Below are 20,259 nucleotides of genomic sequence, written 5' to 3' on the forward strand. Positions count from 1 at the left end.
TCTATACATAATTATATATTTATATTTTTATTGAAATTTATAGCTAAAGCATTTCGTTCATCTACACTCATAAAGCGGTGTATCTTATATAACACATCTTTAAATTTTGATTTTAAGAGAAACAAGCTTATTGCCTTTATACTGATTTAATAAATATAAGGAGGCGCGATGGCTGAGGTGGTAATGCGCTTGGCTTCCGAACCGGGGGTCCCGGATTCGAATCCTGGTAAAGACTAGGATTTTTAATTTCAGGATCTTTGGTAGCCTCTGAGTCCACCCAACTCTAATGGGTACCTGAAATTAGTTGGGGAAAAGTAAAGGCGGTCGGTCGTTGTGCTGGCCACATGAAACCCTCGTTAACCGAAGTCCGCAGAAACAGATGACCTTTATATCATCTGCCTTATAGACCACAAGGTCTAAAAGGGGAACTTAATAAATATAAGCCTAGTTTTTTTTTTTTTTTTTTTTTGATTTGCATTTAAACAGCACAATTTTAATGCGTCCTCATTGCATTATGTTCCCTCTAGATCAGTCTCCTCTTGATCGTATGCCTTCATGTTGCATCCTATTTGAAACTGCCAGGTTGAGTTGAGCTATAGGCGAACAAAAAGCCCCTCTCTGTCTGGCAGAAGGTCTTACGAGTGTCTATTTCCAGTGACACGGTCTTTCCGGATTCGCGGACTAGAGGTGCGGCCAAATGCCGTGTTCACCGGGAACCACTGCCACTTTCCTATTCTTTACCAGACTAACTGTGCGGGACACACCATGTATGAAACGGATCCTTTGAAGAACTGCGCCCGGATTGTTGACAACTCCGCACAATGCCATGGGAATACTCTCGCACCACTTAACAAATAAAAATCTTCCCCAAGGGAAAGAGCCCCACTCTTACAACTATATTTCTCAATAATTTAGAAGCTATTTCCCTTATTCGATATTTCAAATAAAAAAAATGACCCATAATTAATTGACTTCTTGGTTATTTTTTTTTTATTGATCCGAGCCTTCAATGTCAATGAATAATTGTGCAAAGATTCAACTCATCCGAGAAGGGTATGTAAGAGAAAAAAACGTGTTAAAATGTGTAACAGACAAACAGACAGACAGATAGACAGAAAGACAGAGTGAGTTGATAAAAGATTTGTAAAAAAAAGACACAAAAATGGGGCCACATTGTTCATTTTAAACGGCCGCATTATGCTCATGGTGGTTCGCCTCATAAAGGCTTTAGTCTCTAACATAGAGAACTAAATAAACACAATGGACACGCGCAGGACGTAACCATCCAATACTAAGGAACATCTGTAATTTATAAGATACGCTTTAATCCCCTCAGTATTCCACCATAGAGTTGTGGCATAGAATAGTGGCATATAATGGTTGCATGGAATAGTGATATAGAATAGTGCTATAGAATAGTGATATAGAATACTGCCATAGAATAGTGCCATAGAATAGGGATATAGAATACTGCCATAGAATAGTGCCATAGAATAGGGATATAGAATACTGCCATAGAATAGTGCCATAGAATAGTGCCATAGAATAGCGATATAGAATAGTGCCATAGAATAGCGCCATAGAATAGTGCCATAGAATAGGGATATAGAATACTGCCATAGAATAGTGCCATAGAATAGTGCCATAGAATAGTGCCATAGAGAACTAAATAAACACAATGGACACGCGCAGGACGTAACCATCCAATACTAAGGAACATCTGTAATTTATAAGATACGCTTTAATCCCCTCAGTATTCCACCATAGAGTTGTGGCATAGAATAGTGGCATATAATGGTTGCATGGAATAGTGATATAGAATAGTGCTATAGAATAGTGATATAGAATACTGCCATAGAATAGTGCCATAGAATAGGGATATAGAATACTGCCATAGAATAGTGCCATAGAATAGGGATATAGAATACTGCCATAGAATAGTGCCATAGAATAGTGCCATAGAATAGCGATATAGAATAGTGCCATAGAATAGCGCCATAGAATAGTGCCATAAAATAGGGATATAGAATACTGCCATAGAATAGTGCCATAGAATAGTGCCATAGAATAGGGATATAGAATACTGCCATAGAATAGTGCCATAGAATAGTGCCATAGAATAGTGCCATAGAATAGTGCCATAGAATAGCGATATAGAATAGTGTCATAGAATAGTGCCATAGAATAGTGCCATAGAATAGTGATATAGAGTAGTACCATAGAATAGTGATATAGAATACTGCCATAGAATGGTGATATAGAATAGTGCCATAGAATAGGGATATAGAATAGTGCCATAGAATAGTGATATAGAATAGGACCATAGAATAGTGCATAGAATAGTGATATAGAATAGTGCCATAGAATAGTGATATAGAATAGTGCCATAGAATAGGGATATAAAATACTGCCATAGAATAGTGATATAGAATAGTGCCATAGAATAGTGATATAGAATAGGACCATAGAATAGTGCCATAGAATAGTGATATAGAATAGTGCCATAAAATAGTGATATAGAATAGGACCATAGAATAGTGCCATAGAATAGTGATATAGAATAGGGATATAGAATAGTGCCATAGAATAGTAATATAGAATAGTGCCATAGAATTATGATATAGAATAGGACCATAGAATAGTGCCATAGAATAGTGATATAGAATAGTGCCATAGAATAGGGATATAGAATAGTGCCATAGAATAGTGATATAGAATAGTGCCATAGAATAATGATATAGAATAGGACCATAGAATAGTGCCATAGAATAGTGATATAGAATAGTGCCATGGAATAGTGCTATAGAATAGTGCCATAGAATAGGGATATAGAATAGTGCTATAGAATAGGGCCATAGAATAGTGCCATGGAATAGTGCTATAGAATAGTGCCATAGAATAGGGATATAGAATAGTGCTATAGAATAGGGCCATAGAATAGTGCTATAGAATAGTGCCATAGAATAGTGCCATAGAAAAGTGATATAGAATAGTGCCATAGAATAGTGATATAGAATAGGACCATAGAATAGTGCCATAGAATAGTGATATAGAATAGTGCTGTGAATAGTGCTATAGAATAGTGCCATAGAATAGTGCCATAGAATAGTGCCATAGAATAGTGCTATAGAATAGGCCCATAGAATAGTGCCATAGAATAGTGATATAGAATAGTGCCATAGAGAATAGTGCCATAGAATAGTGCCCAAATTTCATTGCTTAAATCTTCGTTTTCTTAATTACTTACCCTTTGGCTTTGTTTTCTGAACACCCAGGTTGCAGAGAATCGGCGTTCATTTACGCCATCACAAGCGCGGCAGTGGCCCATTCGGTGTCACGCTCCTGCGCGGAAGGCGGCATCAGCACCTGCACTTGCGACACGGAACCTCACGACCGGCCTGCAGGCCGAGATTGGGAGTGGAGCGGCTGCAGCGACAACGCCAAGTTCGGACACGCATTCTCTAGGAAGTTCGTGGACATTTTGGAGAAAGGGCGAGACTTCCGCTACATGACCAACCTGCACAACAACGAGGCTGGACGAGTGGTAAGATATCGTAAAGCAGTGTTTCTCAAACTGTGTTCCGCCGGGGCTCTAGTGTTCCGCGAGGCCTGAATAGGTGTTCAACGAACTACCTGGAATAATTAACTAGTAGGCCCCCATGTGAATTAATCTATCGTGAAAAATAAGCAAACTGTTCTCTAGACACTCAGAATGTGCGAAGTGTTCCGTTAAGGGAAAAGTTTGGGAAACACTGTCATAAAGTTATGGCACATCATCATTGGCCGAATCTTTTAAACTTTTATGCTAAGGATAAAGATCTTTGCCTTTTCCTCCAAGGCTATGCATGTTTATAATTGCCATTGTACGAATGCAAATCGTTGTTTATCAATCTTTTTTATACATTCGGCAAACAAAATACAACAGTAAAAACAAAACATACCTGGTTAACTGTGTTAATGTCTATTTTATCTTTGCAGAATCAGATAAAACATAAAATTTGGAAATAAAGATGGTTTTCTGTGATTAACATTAACCCTATAATTCTCCAATACAAAATTATCGTTTAGAGTTTAGAGCACTGTATTGGGAATTAACTTTATAGTTTGCTTTTCTGTTCTAACCATTATGTTTTCATCATTTAAAAAAACACGAAAAGATCTCTTCAAAGGGAGCAAATAATGATACCTCTACAGTCTACATAATCAAAACTTGACGAGGACAAAAAAAAAGTGCTCCTGTAATACAGCCATATATTATTAAAGTGATGTTTTTGTATTGTTGATTCAAAATAAAGATTAATTATTTAACAGAATTTAAAATATCATTATTAACAGGTCTCTCATATTAGCCTATATCTATAAAATAATGAATATATATATATATATATATATATATATATATGGGGCGCTGTTGCAACTCTAATAGTACATGACTTTAGTTGGTTAAAGTAGAGCAGGTTGGTCGTTGTGCTGGCCACATAGCATCCTGCTCGTTAACCGTTGGTCAAAGGAAAAGATGACCTTAACATCATCTTCCCTATAGATCGTAATGTCTAAAAGTGGAACCTTGTTATATTAATAAATATATTATAATATATTTACTTCTACAGTATTTATAGAACACCACTTATTATATTAATAATGGAAGTCTACAAGGCATGCGTTATGAGTACACTACTGTATGGCAGTGAATCATGGACCACCTACGCAAAGCAAGGGAGAAAATTGAACTCATTCCATTTGCGATGTCTCCGTAGGATCTTGAAAATCACATGGAAAGAAAAAGTGTGCCATTCTGAGATCCTTGCGCGAACATGTATTCCCAGCATCATTACAGCCCTCAAACAACGCCGCTTGCGCTGGCTTGGACATGCTCGCTGGATGGAGGACAATCGCATCCCGAAAGTCATTCTCTACGGACAACTCGAAGACTGGCTCAAGAAAAAGTGGTTGCCCCCACCTACGTTACATAGATGTAATAAAACGGGACCTCAAATCAGTGAACATCAATACTGACCATTGGGAAGACATAGCTCTAGACCGCACCAGATGGAGAGAGACAGTGACCAAGAAAGCTATGGACAGTGAAAGAACATGGGCCTCAACTCTGGAAGAAAAACGGACAATGCGAAAAATGGCCAGCTCCTCTACTACCGTAGCGAAAGCCACCCTAATCTGCTATTCTCGTGGACGGTAGTGTCTCTCCAAAATAGGGCTCCATAGCCACATGAGGAAGTGTGCGAGATGAACCATAGTCGTTCTACGACTGAAGGAGGCCAACACTTATTATATCCTTTGTATTGCTATATATATAAATGGATGCATGCGTCTGAAAGTTTGATATTGAAACATTGTGAATGTAGTTTGTATTCATTTCCTGCTGTTAGAGATCGATGATGTTCATTCAATGTCATCTACATCTTTATCTTACAGCACGTATCGTCAGGCCTGAGACGAGACTGCAAGTGTCATGGCATGTCAGGTAGCTGTGCTGTCAAGACATGCTGGATGTCACTGACATCATTTCGGGAAGTTGGCAATTCGCTGAAAGATCGCTTCGACGGGGCGACTAGAATTTTACCAGGTGAGTTGTTGAAACTGTATTTTAAAAAAAAGGGAGTCAATTATATAACACGCCCCTTCCGTATTCTATCGATGCTTTTCAATTTGAGGTGGATAAAATAACGAAAAATAAAAAAATAAAAAGTTTACTTTGTAACTCTTTACGAAGATTGTATGTCGCTAGTAAAAACACCTAGAAATTGTTTCTTCCCCCCCTTTTTTTTTTCTTTCCAAAAATCAAACGTAACCTTAAAAAAAAATCTTTAATCTTCATGAAGTGCCATTTAGGTCCTACAGGCCTGTGACGTGTCAACAAGCTATTGGTCTACACTGCTCACAGGTTGTGACGTTGTAGGTCAGTGTTCAGGCCTTCTGTGAAGATTGATCTCGCTGGGGGGGGGTCACCGATTCCTGATTTTGTCAATACATTTTTAATTATTATATAAAAAATATTTATCAATTAGTACCTTTTTTATTATTATTTTTTCTTATCAATTTTTTTTTCATCCTACTTTTACGTACTCTAGAAATAGTAGCAGTTGTAATCATTCAAAACACAAATAGCTTTTAGCAGTGTAAGGGTATCATGTGACTTTAACTTTGTATTTTTTACATATCTCTTTGCCTTACTGTTATATCTGCTATTTATTTAATCAAAACACATATTTGCAATCACATTATCTATTTAATGAAAATATACATTTTAAAAGTAAAAACATCAAATTAAAGTAAAATTTTCTTTTATTTTTTTTCCCCTCATCTTTTACTTAAATCTCAACTTACACACACAAAAAAACAGTGTTTTTTTTTCTTTTTTGTTTGCTTTATTTTTTTATATAGGTAATGACGGCTTAAAGGCGGAAGAAGGTGTGTATGCTTGTTCCGTTGCCATGGTGATCTAAATGCAATCCGATTCCACCATTTCTAAGTATCATTTGTGTCTTTAAGATCTAAACAAAGGAGTCATACTAACCCTTACACTGCATATTAGCTTTATGTTACAGTAATTTCTAAGTGTTTTAATTGTCCATTATTTTTTTAAAACTATATTAAACTATAAACATCAAACATTACGACATTTGTTTTCCATACTTCAAGATTAATTTTCGTTGTAGTTTGTATGATTTACTGTTCTGTCATTTGTTATGTTTTTCCTACCAAACTTGCTGTGTACGGTGGCGGGGAAGTATAAATGAATGATTTGCCTTTATAGTTTGTAGTGACGTGTTTCATGTTCTTTTCTTTCAGAAAATTCCGGAAATGGGCGTGGCAGCAAAAAGCGCAAGCTCAGCTTTACTCCCGCCAACCCCAACCATAAGCATCCGGGGAAAAGGGATCTCGTGTATTTCGAGGACTCTCCGAGTTTCTGTGAGAAGGACCAGGGACTTGGTCATAACGGGACAACGGTAAGAATAAATCTGTATCACTTTTGGTGTATATATACAAATTACTGGCTGTGAGCTTAATTCAGAATTACAAACATTGTTAAATGTGGTATAAAAGTAATGATTGTTATTATTTTTTAATTGAATGTTCCATCCATACATACATTTCCCATTCGCTTGTCTCTGTCAGCATAAATGCAAACAAAAAAGAACGTGTTTAGTCCAAACGAAACAGAGCCTCTGCTATTTAAGTAAGCACTTTGGGACAGAAGTTCTGAGTGGTTGGTTTGCACCGCGTTACACGCAGGATATTGCCCGCTTGACACATTCAACTAACTTTTTGCATGCCCTATTTTTTTTTTAAAGCGAGTATAAAGTGAACCAATTTAGTAGCTCATAATAGGCTCTAGTGACTCGACTCTAGCGGCAAGAAAACAACCTAAGTGTTATGGAGGAACCATGATTTGCACTTATTTCTCATCAATTAAACCTCCGTTTTTAACAATCCCAGACAACTTTGCAGAGTCAATTTCAGTATTTTTGCAAAGCTTATATCAACTCACTCTGTCTGTTATTCCTCCTTCTTCAAATCCTCTGATCAAGTTGAAACTTAGCACAATAATAGAATAATTCATTGTCTATGACAACACATGAATCAATCAAAAAAATTAACCAATCAGCTAATCAATAAGTAATAATTTATTAATTTTGATTTATAAAGAAAAATGGAGATGGTTCTTACATAATTGAGAGCTATAGAAGTAATTGTGTGGTTATTCCCTTATATTATCTTTGCTTGTAAAAAAAAAGTATATTTTATATTCTGCTTGTTTATTGTGCAGACATTATATCTATAAGTGTTATACTTAAAGAAAACAAAAAGAAATGCTTTGATATATATCTGTTTCTTAGTGTGTCTGTGTTTTATTATTTATCCCCAGGGTCGTGAATGCAACGGAACATCCATTGGCATCGATGGTTGTGACCTCATGTGCTGTGGGCGTGGCTACAGGACGGAGGAGTACGTGGCACGTGAGCGATGCCAGTGTCAGTTCCACTGGTGCTGCGACGTCATATGCAAAGTGTGTACTGTCAACAAAACACGTCACATGTGCTTGTGAGGAGTGTTTTAACATTGGCATAAAGTCAAAGACACTGAAGTGCCTTCATGAACTATAGACCTAGATTTGACCATAAATCAAAAACTAAAAAAAAAAAAAACAATAGGAAACAAAAAACGAAAATATGACTTTTGCAGAGCACCATAACAGTTTTTGAGCATGTAAGCATATAGAAAAAAAAATTATTCTTACGGAGCACCATACAATTTTTAAGCGTATTTAAAGGCATCTTATCCTATATTGCCTTTTTGTGAGTTCCTTTGGATTCAGTGTTTTTATACTTAACATTTTAAAGAAACGGATGAAAACACATAAAGTGGAAAAAAAAAATAATGAACAGAAAAATCATATTGTAATTATATATTTATGTAAGACAATTTTCACATCCTTTGATTGGATTACTGGGCTCTGGGGTCATGTTAGACTGACTCTAATAATACGACTGACAAAGTGATCTGAGTTGTCTTGACACAAGGTGCGGGTCTGCTGAATATTGTCTAACAAGAAGTAACGTTTCTACTCCTACGACCCTCAGCCCTGCCTCATCTTAGAAATAGCCATGTAGCCATTTATTATTTACATTCATAAATATTTATTGCCTTGTCCGTTTTGCGTGGCTTTCGCCTCTTGCGGGTCGAATTCATTTTCTGAAGTTATTTTCTATTTATGTATTTTATTTTCCGACTTTCTGTGTAAATAGTTTCTGAAAGTAATGAACACGCAATCCTTTGTGTGAGTAACTGGGGCTACATACTTAATTCTGTTTGAGAGTTTGTGAGTATATTCATCCTTCTCTCAGACCTATATGACTAGGGGACATAAGTGATGATTTGTGTCTGAAACAAGAAAAATAATTATACTTAGTTACCATGGAGACCACATAAAAGAAAAGATAAATTACTATATAAAATAAATTGAATTGCGAATAATATAACAGACAATAGACTAAAATCTGACTCCATTTTGTACATGTGTATGATTCGTTAATAGCATTGCAACATACTTCTGATAATGACCATTGATTTTCGCTGATTGATAACTTGTCTAGTTTGTTACAGAAGTGTGACGTTGTGACGGACAACTAGCACCCTTTTAAACAATAAGCCTAACAAGGTTGGCGTATACGTATGGTAATATAATAAGTGGGTCGAATTAAACCTTTGCCTCCACCAGAAGACAGTGCCTCTCCAATGCCATTACGTCATTATAGTATGGGCTGTAGGCGCCCATGATGACTATATAACAACTTGACGCCACATGCCCCATAGCTGTAGGCCTACTTAATTTCCGCGAATCAATGAAACTCCTTGAATAACATCACTAAAATGGAATACTTTAATGGATCTTATTTATCCATTGGTAGACACAGTTCATCTCATGAAAAGCTTTCGACACAAACTTTGGCATTCAGACTTACTAGATATATTTCTAATAGTAGCGCCTGTTTGGAACGTCAATGGTAGCAAAAGGATGAAATGAAATGTCCACTAGAGTACGAATGTGTAATCCTGTTTTGATTTTGTTTTACCTCCTGTACATAATCCTGTACGTAATGGCATTCTCTACTTGCTTGTATATAGTGACACGTGTTCAAGCTATTTATTAACTATACATTTGATAGGGTGATATTATCTGTATATTTTTATGTACGTTGTTCTTTGTATTATTTTTATTGAAACGTTTGTGGTTGTGATTGTAGAATGGATGTTCTGGCCCAGTGTTTCCCAGACGTTTTCCTTAACGGAACACTTCGCACAATCTGAGTATTTAGCGGAACACTTTGCTTTTTTTTTTTTTTAGAGAGATTAATTCACGTGGTGGCCTGCTAGTTAATTATTCCAGTAGTTCGTGGAACATCTATTCAGGCCTCGAGGAACACCAGGGTTCCGCGTAACACAGTTTGGGAAACACTGTTCTAGTAGAAGGCAAAAAGTATCTTACAGTTAAGGCGAGACCATTCGTTATAGAAGGCCTGAGCACTGACTTGCAACGTCGCAACCTGTGGGCAGTCTAAACCAATAGCTCGTCGCCACGTCGTACAGACATGTGACGTGGCAACGAGCTATTGGTCTAAACTGACCAAATGTTTTGACGATGCTGATCAGGTTCAGGACTTCGATAAATATTTGTCTCGGTTAAGGACGCGCCAATCTTGAACAAGGTATCACGTCATCCAAGGCTGCTGTAGACTGCCACTTCCACTTGTAACTGCGCGCAAACGTTTGAGCATGAACAAAAGTATCGGTATCGCGAAGGTCTTTGTGATCCCAGCGATGGTTCCAAACGTTCTTGGCGTTCTTTACTTCTGTTGATAAAATTAACTTTGATATATGGAGAGCGCCAACCAGGACAATATGACCTACGGGCCGGAAGTCTTCAGCAGACGATTGAGCTAGCATACTATACTTATTTTTGTTGTAAAATTTGTTAGAAGGTTGAGTAACTTATGAAAACGAAATAGATATTCGGCTAATAAATTGCAATTACTAGATTCAATTACGTTGAAAATGGCTATTCTAAATTCTATTTAGATTACATAAGTCTTCTTACTCATCAGCAGATACGTCAGGACGCCTATGCATTAGGAGATTCAATATTCTTTTTCCTACAGTTTATAGTGATGTTGCAGAGATAATGGATGAGTGCAGTCACATGACTATGCAACCCCAGTTGAAACCTACATATTTTGCTAGATCAATTACGTTGAAAATGGCTATTCTAAATTCTATTTAGATTACATAAGTCTTCTTACTCATCAGCAGATACGTCAGGACGCCTATGCATTAGGAGATTAAATATTCTTTTCCTACAGTTTATAGTGATGTTGCAGAGATAATGGATGAGTGCAGTCACATGACTATGCAACCCCAGTTGAAACCTACATATTTTGCTACACCTTATGCAGACAAAGCCGTAGTCCGCTGGGGGTCTATTGAAGTTTTCTTTTCTTCTGCGCATCACTTCAGCAAGAGCTTTCCTTCCGGTCTCAGATATATCCCACGGCTCTCCAACTTTCTCTTTCAGAGATCATCTGTATTTCCTCCATGTCAGTGAGAGCAAAATGGCGCCTGAATTAATCTTTATTTTGCTTACGGTGGGCAACTCTGTTTCGCCATCCTCCTTTAAGCTCGCCAAAGAAGATCGCTTTTGGCATGTGGTTGTCTCCTACGTGGGTTAAATATCCGACCCAGCGCAGCTGTCGAATGGTACTTACTTACTTACTTACTTACTTACTTACAGCCCGTCACGCTATTGGAGTATTGGCAGCCAACAATAGATCTCTGTAGACCCCTGTCCTGGGCCATTATTTCCATCTTGTTTATAGTGTATCCAAGCTTAAATATGTCTGCCTCTAGTTCGCGTCGCCAGGTGCCTCTAGGTCGCCCTCTCTTTCTCTTGCCTAGTGGGTTCCACTTCAATGCCTGCCTTGTGATGTTAGTTGACAATTTGCGTGTGCCCTATCCAGCCCCATCTTCTCTTTCTGATTTCTTCTTGTACAGGAGTAATTAGTGCTTCTACAATGTCCGCACCTGACTCCAACCTGGTTCTCCGGAATAGTAGAAAGCATTATTATTATATTTTTGCGTAGATATTTTTATAGCTGAAGCACAGGCATTTAAAAATTACTACTATTTAAAATATAAGCAATTAAAGAATAAGTAAACAATATACCCCATACTGAAAATCTTCATGTCAATGCAAACTTTACGAGGAACTAGTTTGAATGAAAGACAACTACCTATACAACTGTTGAACTCTTGTTTCTGTACTATAGCCTACCTATATAATAATACCTCATATATACATATAGACGTCTTGCTCTTGCTGAACAATTATTCATATATAATGTTCTAAAGACTGTATGATTGAAATATAATCCCATTGTAAATACTTTAGTACATAACTCTGCACTATCAATGTACAGCTGACATTAACGTTGTTTTGTTTTTTTTAGTTGTTTTTTTGTTGTTGTTTTTTGTTTGTATTAAGGAATACATGTAAAAAAAATATGATAAATTAATTTCTTTGCAATGTTGATTTAATATTTCTCATAATTTTCTGTTTTTCATTATTATTCAATTAAACTATTTTTTTTTTTACATTTTGTTAAGTTATATAAAAGTCATTCTAGACTCCACATTCAACATTCATCAATTCGGCGTTACTTTTACGATGTATTATTATTATTATTACTATGATTTATTTTTAAAATATTTTTGTTTATGTATAACTATGGCCCTAATCTATATAAGGCGAATTGTCTGACCCCATCTAAAAAATAGTATCTGAATTGTATTTATTTCATTTGTTCATGCTTTGTTTTCACAAATTTGATCAGTTACAAAAACTTAGTTACTCAAAACATGTAGTCCGAGTTTTTCTATCTTTGTCTCTATTTTGTTCACAAATAAGTGCCTTGTATTGAAATGTCATTGCTATTTCCTTCTATAATGGATGGATCTATATGTGTAACCACTATTGATTCATAAATAATTTTTTTTTACATTTTTAAAGCAAAAAAAAATGTGTAGGAAAAGACAGTGAAGCCGTTGTCCGTGTTACTTTTATAGTTATTTTATTGCTATTTTATTTTATTTATTTATTATTTTATAATTATTTATTGTTATTATTATTATACTTTTTTATATTTTATGTTTTGTTTTACCCAGGGTCCCGCCATTTCTTTAACTAAGAAGAACAACAAGAAGTTTGTAGAACAGAAACAAATGAATTGGTTTAGTCTTCACCAGAGTTGGGAGGGGCGGAGGGAGGGGGATAAGGGTTCCCATTCTGAAACGACTATGATTTCCAATGTTCTCTCTACCTAACCAGTTCCCGAACAGATGAGATCACTTCAGATCTTTGTTCGTGGGGGCTGTTCTTCATCGTTTAAAAGGCATCTTTTAAAAAAAAAATTCATGACCTCTTTAAAAAAGTTTGAGCACTATGGAAAATGCAAAATGGTTTACGTTGGTCTAGTAAAGTGACATCAAAACCACGGCCCGCGGGATATATCCTGCCCCTTGAAACAACTGCCTATAGTACATACATGAAGCTTCCGCGACACTGTATCTTTTGGGCGTTATTTTTGGAGGTGATGCAGTCGTGGCAGAAGTATCAAGATGACCTTTTAGCCCTGTCTAGCACTTTGACAAACTCAAAGCTACCAATCAATATTCAAAGTTGTCTGCAATATTTTCTTTTTTAAACCCAGACATAAACTTTGAGAGTTTTTTTTTTCCTTATTTACAACATGACTATTTATGTTATTTGTCAATAAACTTTTTAAAAATATATTTTTATTGTTGTGCAAGTATTTTAAAAATTTTTTTAATGGAACTAAGACGTTATGTTTGTCTTAAAACTAATTGGATACTAAACCTACGTAAAATATGCTTGGATATCGGTGGACCTTTTCTAAAACACATTTCGTGATGATAACAAGGTCATCTGTTTCTTTGGCTAAAACGCAGTTCGAGTACTTCCCTGTGGATAGCACAACGTCCAACCGCCCTTACTTTCCCAAACATTAGAGTTGGGTGGTCACAGGGGCACCCTAAAAATCCCGAATTACAAAATCCCAGTCTTCACCGAGATTAGAACCTAGGACACCAGGTTCGGAGGTCAAGCGCTTAACCACTCAGCCATCGCGCCCCCCTCCCAGGCCCGGCGTTGAAGTTCTCCCCAAATCGCCCAAAGTTGGCGCCTCCCAGGCCCAGCGTTGAAGTTCTCCCCAAATCGCCCAAAGTTGGCGCCCCCTTGGGTAGTGACCGACCCTAAACTGGACTACGACTGACTGTTGATCACGGTGACACCATCCTCCAAACATGCGGCCCTCCGTCTGGCTTCATCGCCCCCATCGTCTCCTTCTTTATCAAACCAATGTGCCTGTCACTGACCAAAGCTCGAACACAATTGATGATAACAGCCCCATTAAATTTGGTGTCAGAAGCAAGCAGACCATTAAAAAAAAAAACATCAGCTCGCTAGTTGCTAACCAGCTATCAAGGATATCTCCTAGTGCACTTTGCAAACCAATAGATGGTGCAGAGTTTTCCGTTAGCGCACTTTGCAAACCAATAGATGGTGCAGAGTTTTCCGTTAGCGCACTTTGCAAACCAATAGATGGTGCAGAGTTTTCCGTTAGCGCACTTTGCAAACCAGTAGATGGTGCAGAGTTTTCCGTTAGCGCACTTTGCAAACCAATAGATGGTGCAGAGTTAAAATGCTTGAGTACTTCAATGAACAAAAGCGTCAACAGAATAATTAATTGTGCTGTACACAATTCCACGGATAGCAATATGACTTGAAGATAAAGAAAGCTACAGCTACACACACTTATGTTTCAAACATTGTAAATCAATGTAGAAAATACAATTATTTCAAAGCACATTGAAACAAATACAAAAAAAAAAGAAGAAAAAAAATCCATACTGCTTACACATTGTAAACCGTTTATTTCAGATTTTAATGATCGATCAGACTCGTACAAATTATCAATATTTCCGTCTGGGCATAAAAAAATTGAACACAAAGTCCAGTGTACTCCTATGGTTAAAACAAAATAGTGGCGTGTCTTCGAAGAAATTGTATGGACGTAATCTCCATTTGTTTTTTGCTGGGGAGGGTGGAGAAAGGGCGAGAGGAGCCAGAAATGTTTTTACCTTTTTCTATTAAGTTCAAAATTGTAATCTTTTAAAAGACTTAATGTACACATACCTGGGCCGCCCCCACCACTTTATATACAAAATGAAAAAAAAAAAAAAAAAAAAGAATTCACTCAACTAAATGTAGCTTTAGGTAGGTCACCGCTGGTAAGATGGTGCTCAAAATCTATTGTTTTTAAAGCTCTATAACTTTATCTTTTTTTTTGTCAAAATGTGTCTTAAACCCCAAACTCATTAAAGTATTAGAACGTGGTATCACATTGACTACACTATAGATATTGTAAAAGTCAATATAACGAGTTTCTCTAAATTTAACGCTAGGAAATAATGTTCTTGAAGTTCTATTGCATTAAAGATTAAGAGAATGGAAAAAGGCAAAAAAAAAAAAAACAACTTCAGCTTACTTGATTTGAAATAAAACATAATAGTGATAAACCAAACATGCGAACTTGCAGAGAGATTTCGTCGTTTCAAATGAAATTAATTTTTTCAGAACTAAAATCTCGTAGAGTTGAAGCTTATTGAAGTAATGAAGCTTCCTAACAGCCCAGTCTCATGACTATGGCTGCTAGTGTAGTTGAAGTGTCCAAATCTCACTTTGATTGCGGAGTTATGGGACATTTGTTAATTATTGGGATATTTCCTAAGTAACGGGATATTTGCTAAGAGTCCTTCTGGCTGTCATTCCTACATTTAAATAACGGTTAAGCCTACTGTATTTTCACGGATGGATCAAAACATTTCAATAATAAAGAATTTTAAAAATCAAAAAATTCAATTTCTAAACTCTTTATATATGTGCCTTTACTAAAGCTCTATATATTTTACAAAAAAAAAAAATAAATAAACACAATGAAGCTATTTTAATTCACAAATTAATTTGTAGAAATGTTGACATGCCGCAGTTTCTTATTATTGTAAAACCTGCTCATGCGATTCAAATGTCTCAGTTACGCTATAAATCAAACGTTTGTTAAGGGAAATAAAACTTAAGAGAAAAAAATTATTTTGTTTTGACTTTTCAAAATAATAATAATTTGTCCAAATAAATGATAAATAAAATAAAAAACTTTTTTTTTTCAAAAGTCCGAAGTATAAAACTCAAAACGATTATCACAAATTTCGGACTCAGGCGGTGCTCACGTTCGAGGCAAATCGTCTTGAGGTGATTGGGTCACAATGACACACACAGACATGTATAGAATAGTATAAATACTACAATATTGTACAGACTATAACTGTTCAATAATTCAATAAATGTACAAGGTTAAAAATAATCTGTTACAGTGCGTATAATTTAAAAATAATACACATGTACATAAAAGTACCCCGTTCAGACCTAGCGATCTGTAGGGCAGATGATGGTATATAGAAATGTATAATTAGGACTACAGTCACAAAACAAGTTATAAAGACAATTCGAAAGTAATGGTCATTTTTCTTAGGTCACTGGCTCGCATTTAAGTTGGACAATTGACCAGGCATGTTTTGTTGGTGTTTCAGATTTGTTTAGCACCACTCCATAGTAGGGCAAGCTGTTTTTGCAAAGTACTCACTCAGTCTGCCCTGGTGGAGTCTTATACACCTTTTTTTGTTGTTGTCCCACTTCCCATTGTCGGACCAAGTTGAAATTTCGCACAATAATTCATTGTCGATAACAACACATGAATCAATTAGTTGTAATGAATTAATTTTGTTTCATATAGAGATAGGGATATAAAGCTTGCAACATTGAAGGATATGTCAGCGCTTAAATCTCATTATAAGCATTGTTTTCTTAAAACTATTTTCTGCTTGTTGATTGATGACACCTTTCAATGAGACTCTTTTCTTTCGGATTGGAGTCTCTCCCTGGGAAGAATCTGGAGAACATTGAACATGGATGACGAACAGTTTCATTTGACGTCACGCGGCTGACAATTATGCCGTTTCGCTGACAATTATGCCGTTTCGCTGACGATTATGCCGTTTCGCTGACAATTATGCCGTTTCGCTGACAATTATGCCGTTTCGCTGACAATTATGCCGTTTCGCTGACAATTATGCCGTTTCGCTGACAATTATGCCGTTTTGCTGACAATAGTGCGTTTTTTTGTGAAAAGAAAACTGGCGTCTCAGCTTTTATTTTGAATTCAAAGTGCTACCAAATAATTGTGCTTATTTGTTGTTGTTGTTTTTGTTTCACAAAATTCACAGATGTAATAATGGTGCAAACAGTTTGCATGATTGGTTCTGCAATTTAAAAAAATAATAATAAATAGAGTCGATGTATTCTATCATTGTACAAGAAAACCTTAAATCGTGATCTAAAGAATGTTAGACAAATATAAATAAACTACTGTACAGTCTGTACTTAGGCTAGTAGAGAAGAAAAAATGTATTTAAAAAAACAAACAACTACTTGAAATCCACAGAGCAGAAATTCGTACATTGTTTTTATAACCTCGAACCAATAATAGCCACAAAAAATTGAACATGCAGTGATTTAGTCTGTAGAAAGAAACGGGAATTAAAAAAAAATATTTCATATTATTTACAATGGCATGTATGTGTTTGACATCTAAATACATACATACATACATATACATATATATATATATATATATATATATATATATATTCTGAAAAAAAACTATAAAATAAACTATTAAAAATCAAGACCTAGACTAGTAAATTAAAGGCGATCTAGCAAAAACACAATTTATAAGGTATTGCTTTTTTTTTCTTCACTTTTGATTCTCAGAACTCTGTTTCAGTTATTTAAAAAATGAACATTTAAAAAGAGAAAACGTTTAAATTGTAATTTCAAAACTCGTTCAAATCCCTTCACTACGTCTCTAGGGCAATCAACACAGTGCATTCAATCAAACATGACATTGTGCTCTAGAAAAATGGACATGTTGAGTAAAAAGTTGAGTGTTGTTAACAGAATACTTTAAATCCTAAGGATATCTTCTGTTTCACTGTAGTACTTTCGATGGCTTTTGAAAAAAAAAAAATGTTTGACATGTTTTGGAAGCTCCTTCCTAGTCCAAACCTCCCTCAGGATGATGGGGGATGGCAGCGGGCAGGGTATGAACCCGGGACCATCGAGACAACCGAACGATACCGCGCGACCATGCAGCCATTTTTAACATCGAACCTCTGACTAGATCTACATACTTTTGATGACTTCTTTATGACGTCTGAATTCATTAAGTATTTGAAATTGTGTCTATGATTTCTGTCTTTTGAATAGTTTCATTTTTAGAATGTTTCTAAGACATTTTGAATTCTGAATTATTTCTACTGAGGATGTATCTCTAAGACCTGAACTTCGCAAACAGGAAACAAATTTCAAAGAGCAATATTTACGATTTTGTAATTTTTGATTAGCTTAATTTCAATAAAATGAAAATAAAGAAATTTTAGCTGAAAAAAATATTTACAAAGTTTATAGGTTTGTTGATAAATTTAGCAGCATTCAGAAAACTGCAATCATCTGTAGCTGTGCATGTTATAATTATTCCGTCAATAAATCCAAAATACAATAACAACACTAGTACATAACAGCATGTGGTTAAATATCAAAGTATACAGGGTTATGTGATCAAACTCCCACAACTGATAATTGTAATAGACATAGTGAGTTGTCCTTCTCGAGGACCTTCAATGTCTTATTGAGCCATCACGAACATATAAACATACATATGTCCAATATCATACGCCTGTATTGACTTTTATGTAAATGCCCATATATATATACATATATATACGACTTTATATTGACGAGTTAAAGGTAAATGTCAAAAGATTTCCGACAACATTTAAGCCACTGACTTTTCAATGCGTCGATTCCTGGTGATGCCATTATTACCTCCAGGTTGTCGTAAACACACTAGTGATGTGATTGTCAAATACTCCAGGTTGACGTGAACACACTAGTGATGTGATTGTCAAATATTCCAGGTTGACGTGAACACACTAGTGATGTGATTGTCAAATACTCCAGGTTGACGTGAACACACTAGTGATGTGATTGTCAAATACTCCAGGTTGACGTGAACACACTAGTGATGTGATTGTCAAATACTCCAGGTTGACGTGAACACACTAGTGATGTGATTGTCAAATACTCCAGGTTGACGTGAACACACTAGTGATGTGATTGTCAAATACTCCAGGTTGACGTGAACACACTAGTGATGTGATTGTCAAATACTCCAGGTTGTCGTAAACATTCTAGCGATGTACTTGTCAAATACTCCAGGTTGTCGTAAACACAGGTGATGTCCTTGCCAATTACTCAGGTTGTCGTAAACACACTATTTCAGTAAGACAAATTGCGACTTACATCAAATGTAATTGCATTCGTATTTTCTCTGTTATTCTTACTTTATGTCCTGGGAACGAGCCAATGTCCGTCGATCGGTTTAAAGTGTTTCTAAAGAATAATAACTGACCGCTGTTTAAACAATGCAGTGAAATAAACAAATTTCATTTTCCAACGTCATTTGTATTTCAGAAAATGTTTATATATAGCGTATATATACTATCCATATATCAGGAACTAAATTTGTGAAGCATAAAGCAAAATGATAATGTAACAATGCAGTGAAATATTATCCAATCGTGGCAGAATAGTTACCTCTTTAATTCTGTTAGTTTTTTTGTTCATATGATGAGCTCAATTTTTGTGGTTGTTATATATATGGCGAAACTGCATCTCGCAATGTTTGATTATATATGTAAAAAGTGATATGGCACATCGGCACTGTATTAGTCATGGTAACAGCGTAAGCCATGTCATGCCTACACCAACAAATAAATGTTAAAGATATGTACACTTTTTGACAGATAGCCATTTTGTTATTTACATCGATTCAAAATTTTAGTGACCTCACACGTATCGCAGATGACCTCACAGCACCAGTGAAACCGACATTTGCAGTACTCCATCACAGTCACCTGCTCTTTGCTGTACCCCCTGTTGCAGCACAGTAGGTCGCATCCGCCGACCCCGGGGGATTCCGGGTCGCACTCCCGCCCCTTTGTGCCTAGCGACCCCAGCTTTTTGTTTTTCTTGCAAAAATCCGGGGACGTGTCGGAATAGACTAGGTCAAGTTTGGACGGGGACTTCAAGTCCTTGCCGTCCGGGATGATGCTGTTCCCGTCGTTTGAGATAATGACCTTGATGGCCCCGTCGAACCTCTCCTTGAGCCTGTTGCCCACGTCCCTGAAGGGCGGCATTTTCCTCCAGCAAGTCTTGAGGGCGCACGAGCCAGAGAGCCCATGACATTTGCACTCCTTCCTCATGTAGTTTTTAACAGCCTGGGTAGACAAGAAGTAAATGGCATTCTTAACAAATCTATAGACTACTAATGTCAGTTAACTTATTTAAATGTGTTAACAAAGCTTGAATTAATGTTAAGCCTCCATTGCAATTTATACCGAGTAGCCAGTTCATATAGTTATAACGAATATTGTATAGTGCTTTAAAGACAGATAGAATTGTCCATTAGCAGTGATATATTGAAACATACA

The 20,259-nt window shown here is 36.2% G+C and overlaps 2 protein-coding genes across 8 annotated transcripts in view; one reads left to right on the forward strand and one right to left on the reverse strand.

Moving 5' to 3' along the window:
• The window catches only part of LOC106057252 (protein Wnt-1-like), an 81,707-nt gene extending 70,964 nt beyond the window's left edge, over window positions 1–10,743 (forward strand). For 4 of the 5 annotated variants that reach the window (XM_056014575.1, XM_013214366.2, XM_013214367.2 and 1 more), the window contains exons 4-8: window positions 3,276–3,544; window positions 5,434–5,584; window positions 6,403–6,429; window positions 6,811–6,968; window positions 7,889–10,743. In XM_056014575.1, coding sequence (XP_055870550.1) covers window positions 3,276–3,544; window positions 5,434–5,584; window positions 6,403–6,429; window positions 6,811–6,968; window positions 7,889–8,068 — 785 coding nt within the window. In that variant the 3' untranslated portion in view covers window positions 8,069–10,743. The remainder of the gene's footprint in view (window positions 1–3,275; window positions 3,545–5,433; window positions 5,585–6,402; window positions 6,430–6,810; window positions 6,969–7,888) is intronic. The other variant, XM_013214369.2, reaches the window with a different exon arrangement.
• A 6,465-nt stretch (window positions 10,744–17,208) lies between these two features.
• Window positions 17,209–20,259, reverse strand: part of LOC106057250 (protein Wnt-6-like) — a 79,221-nt gene continuing 76,170 nt past the window's right edge. For all 3 annotated transcript variants that reach the window (XM_056014070.1, XM_056014071.1, XM_056014072.1), the window contains one exon: window positions 17,209–20,046. In XM_056014070.1, the coding sequence (XP_055870045.1) occupies window positions 19,585–20,046 (462 nt within the window). In that variant the 3' untranslated portion in view covers window positions 17,209–19,584. The remainder of the gene's footprint in view (window positions 20,047–20,259) is intronic.

Source organism: Biomphalaria glabrata, chromosome 16, assembly GCF_947242115.1.
Source record: "Biomphalaria glabrata chromosome 16, xgBioGlab47.1, whole genome shotgun sequence".
In the NCBI taxonomy this organism is placed as follows: domain Eukaryota; kingdom Metazoa; phylum Mollusca; class Gastropoda; family Planorbidae; genus Biomphalaria; species Biomphalaria glabrata.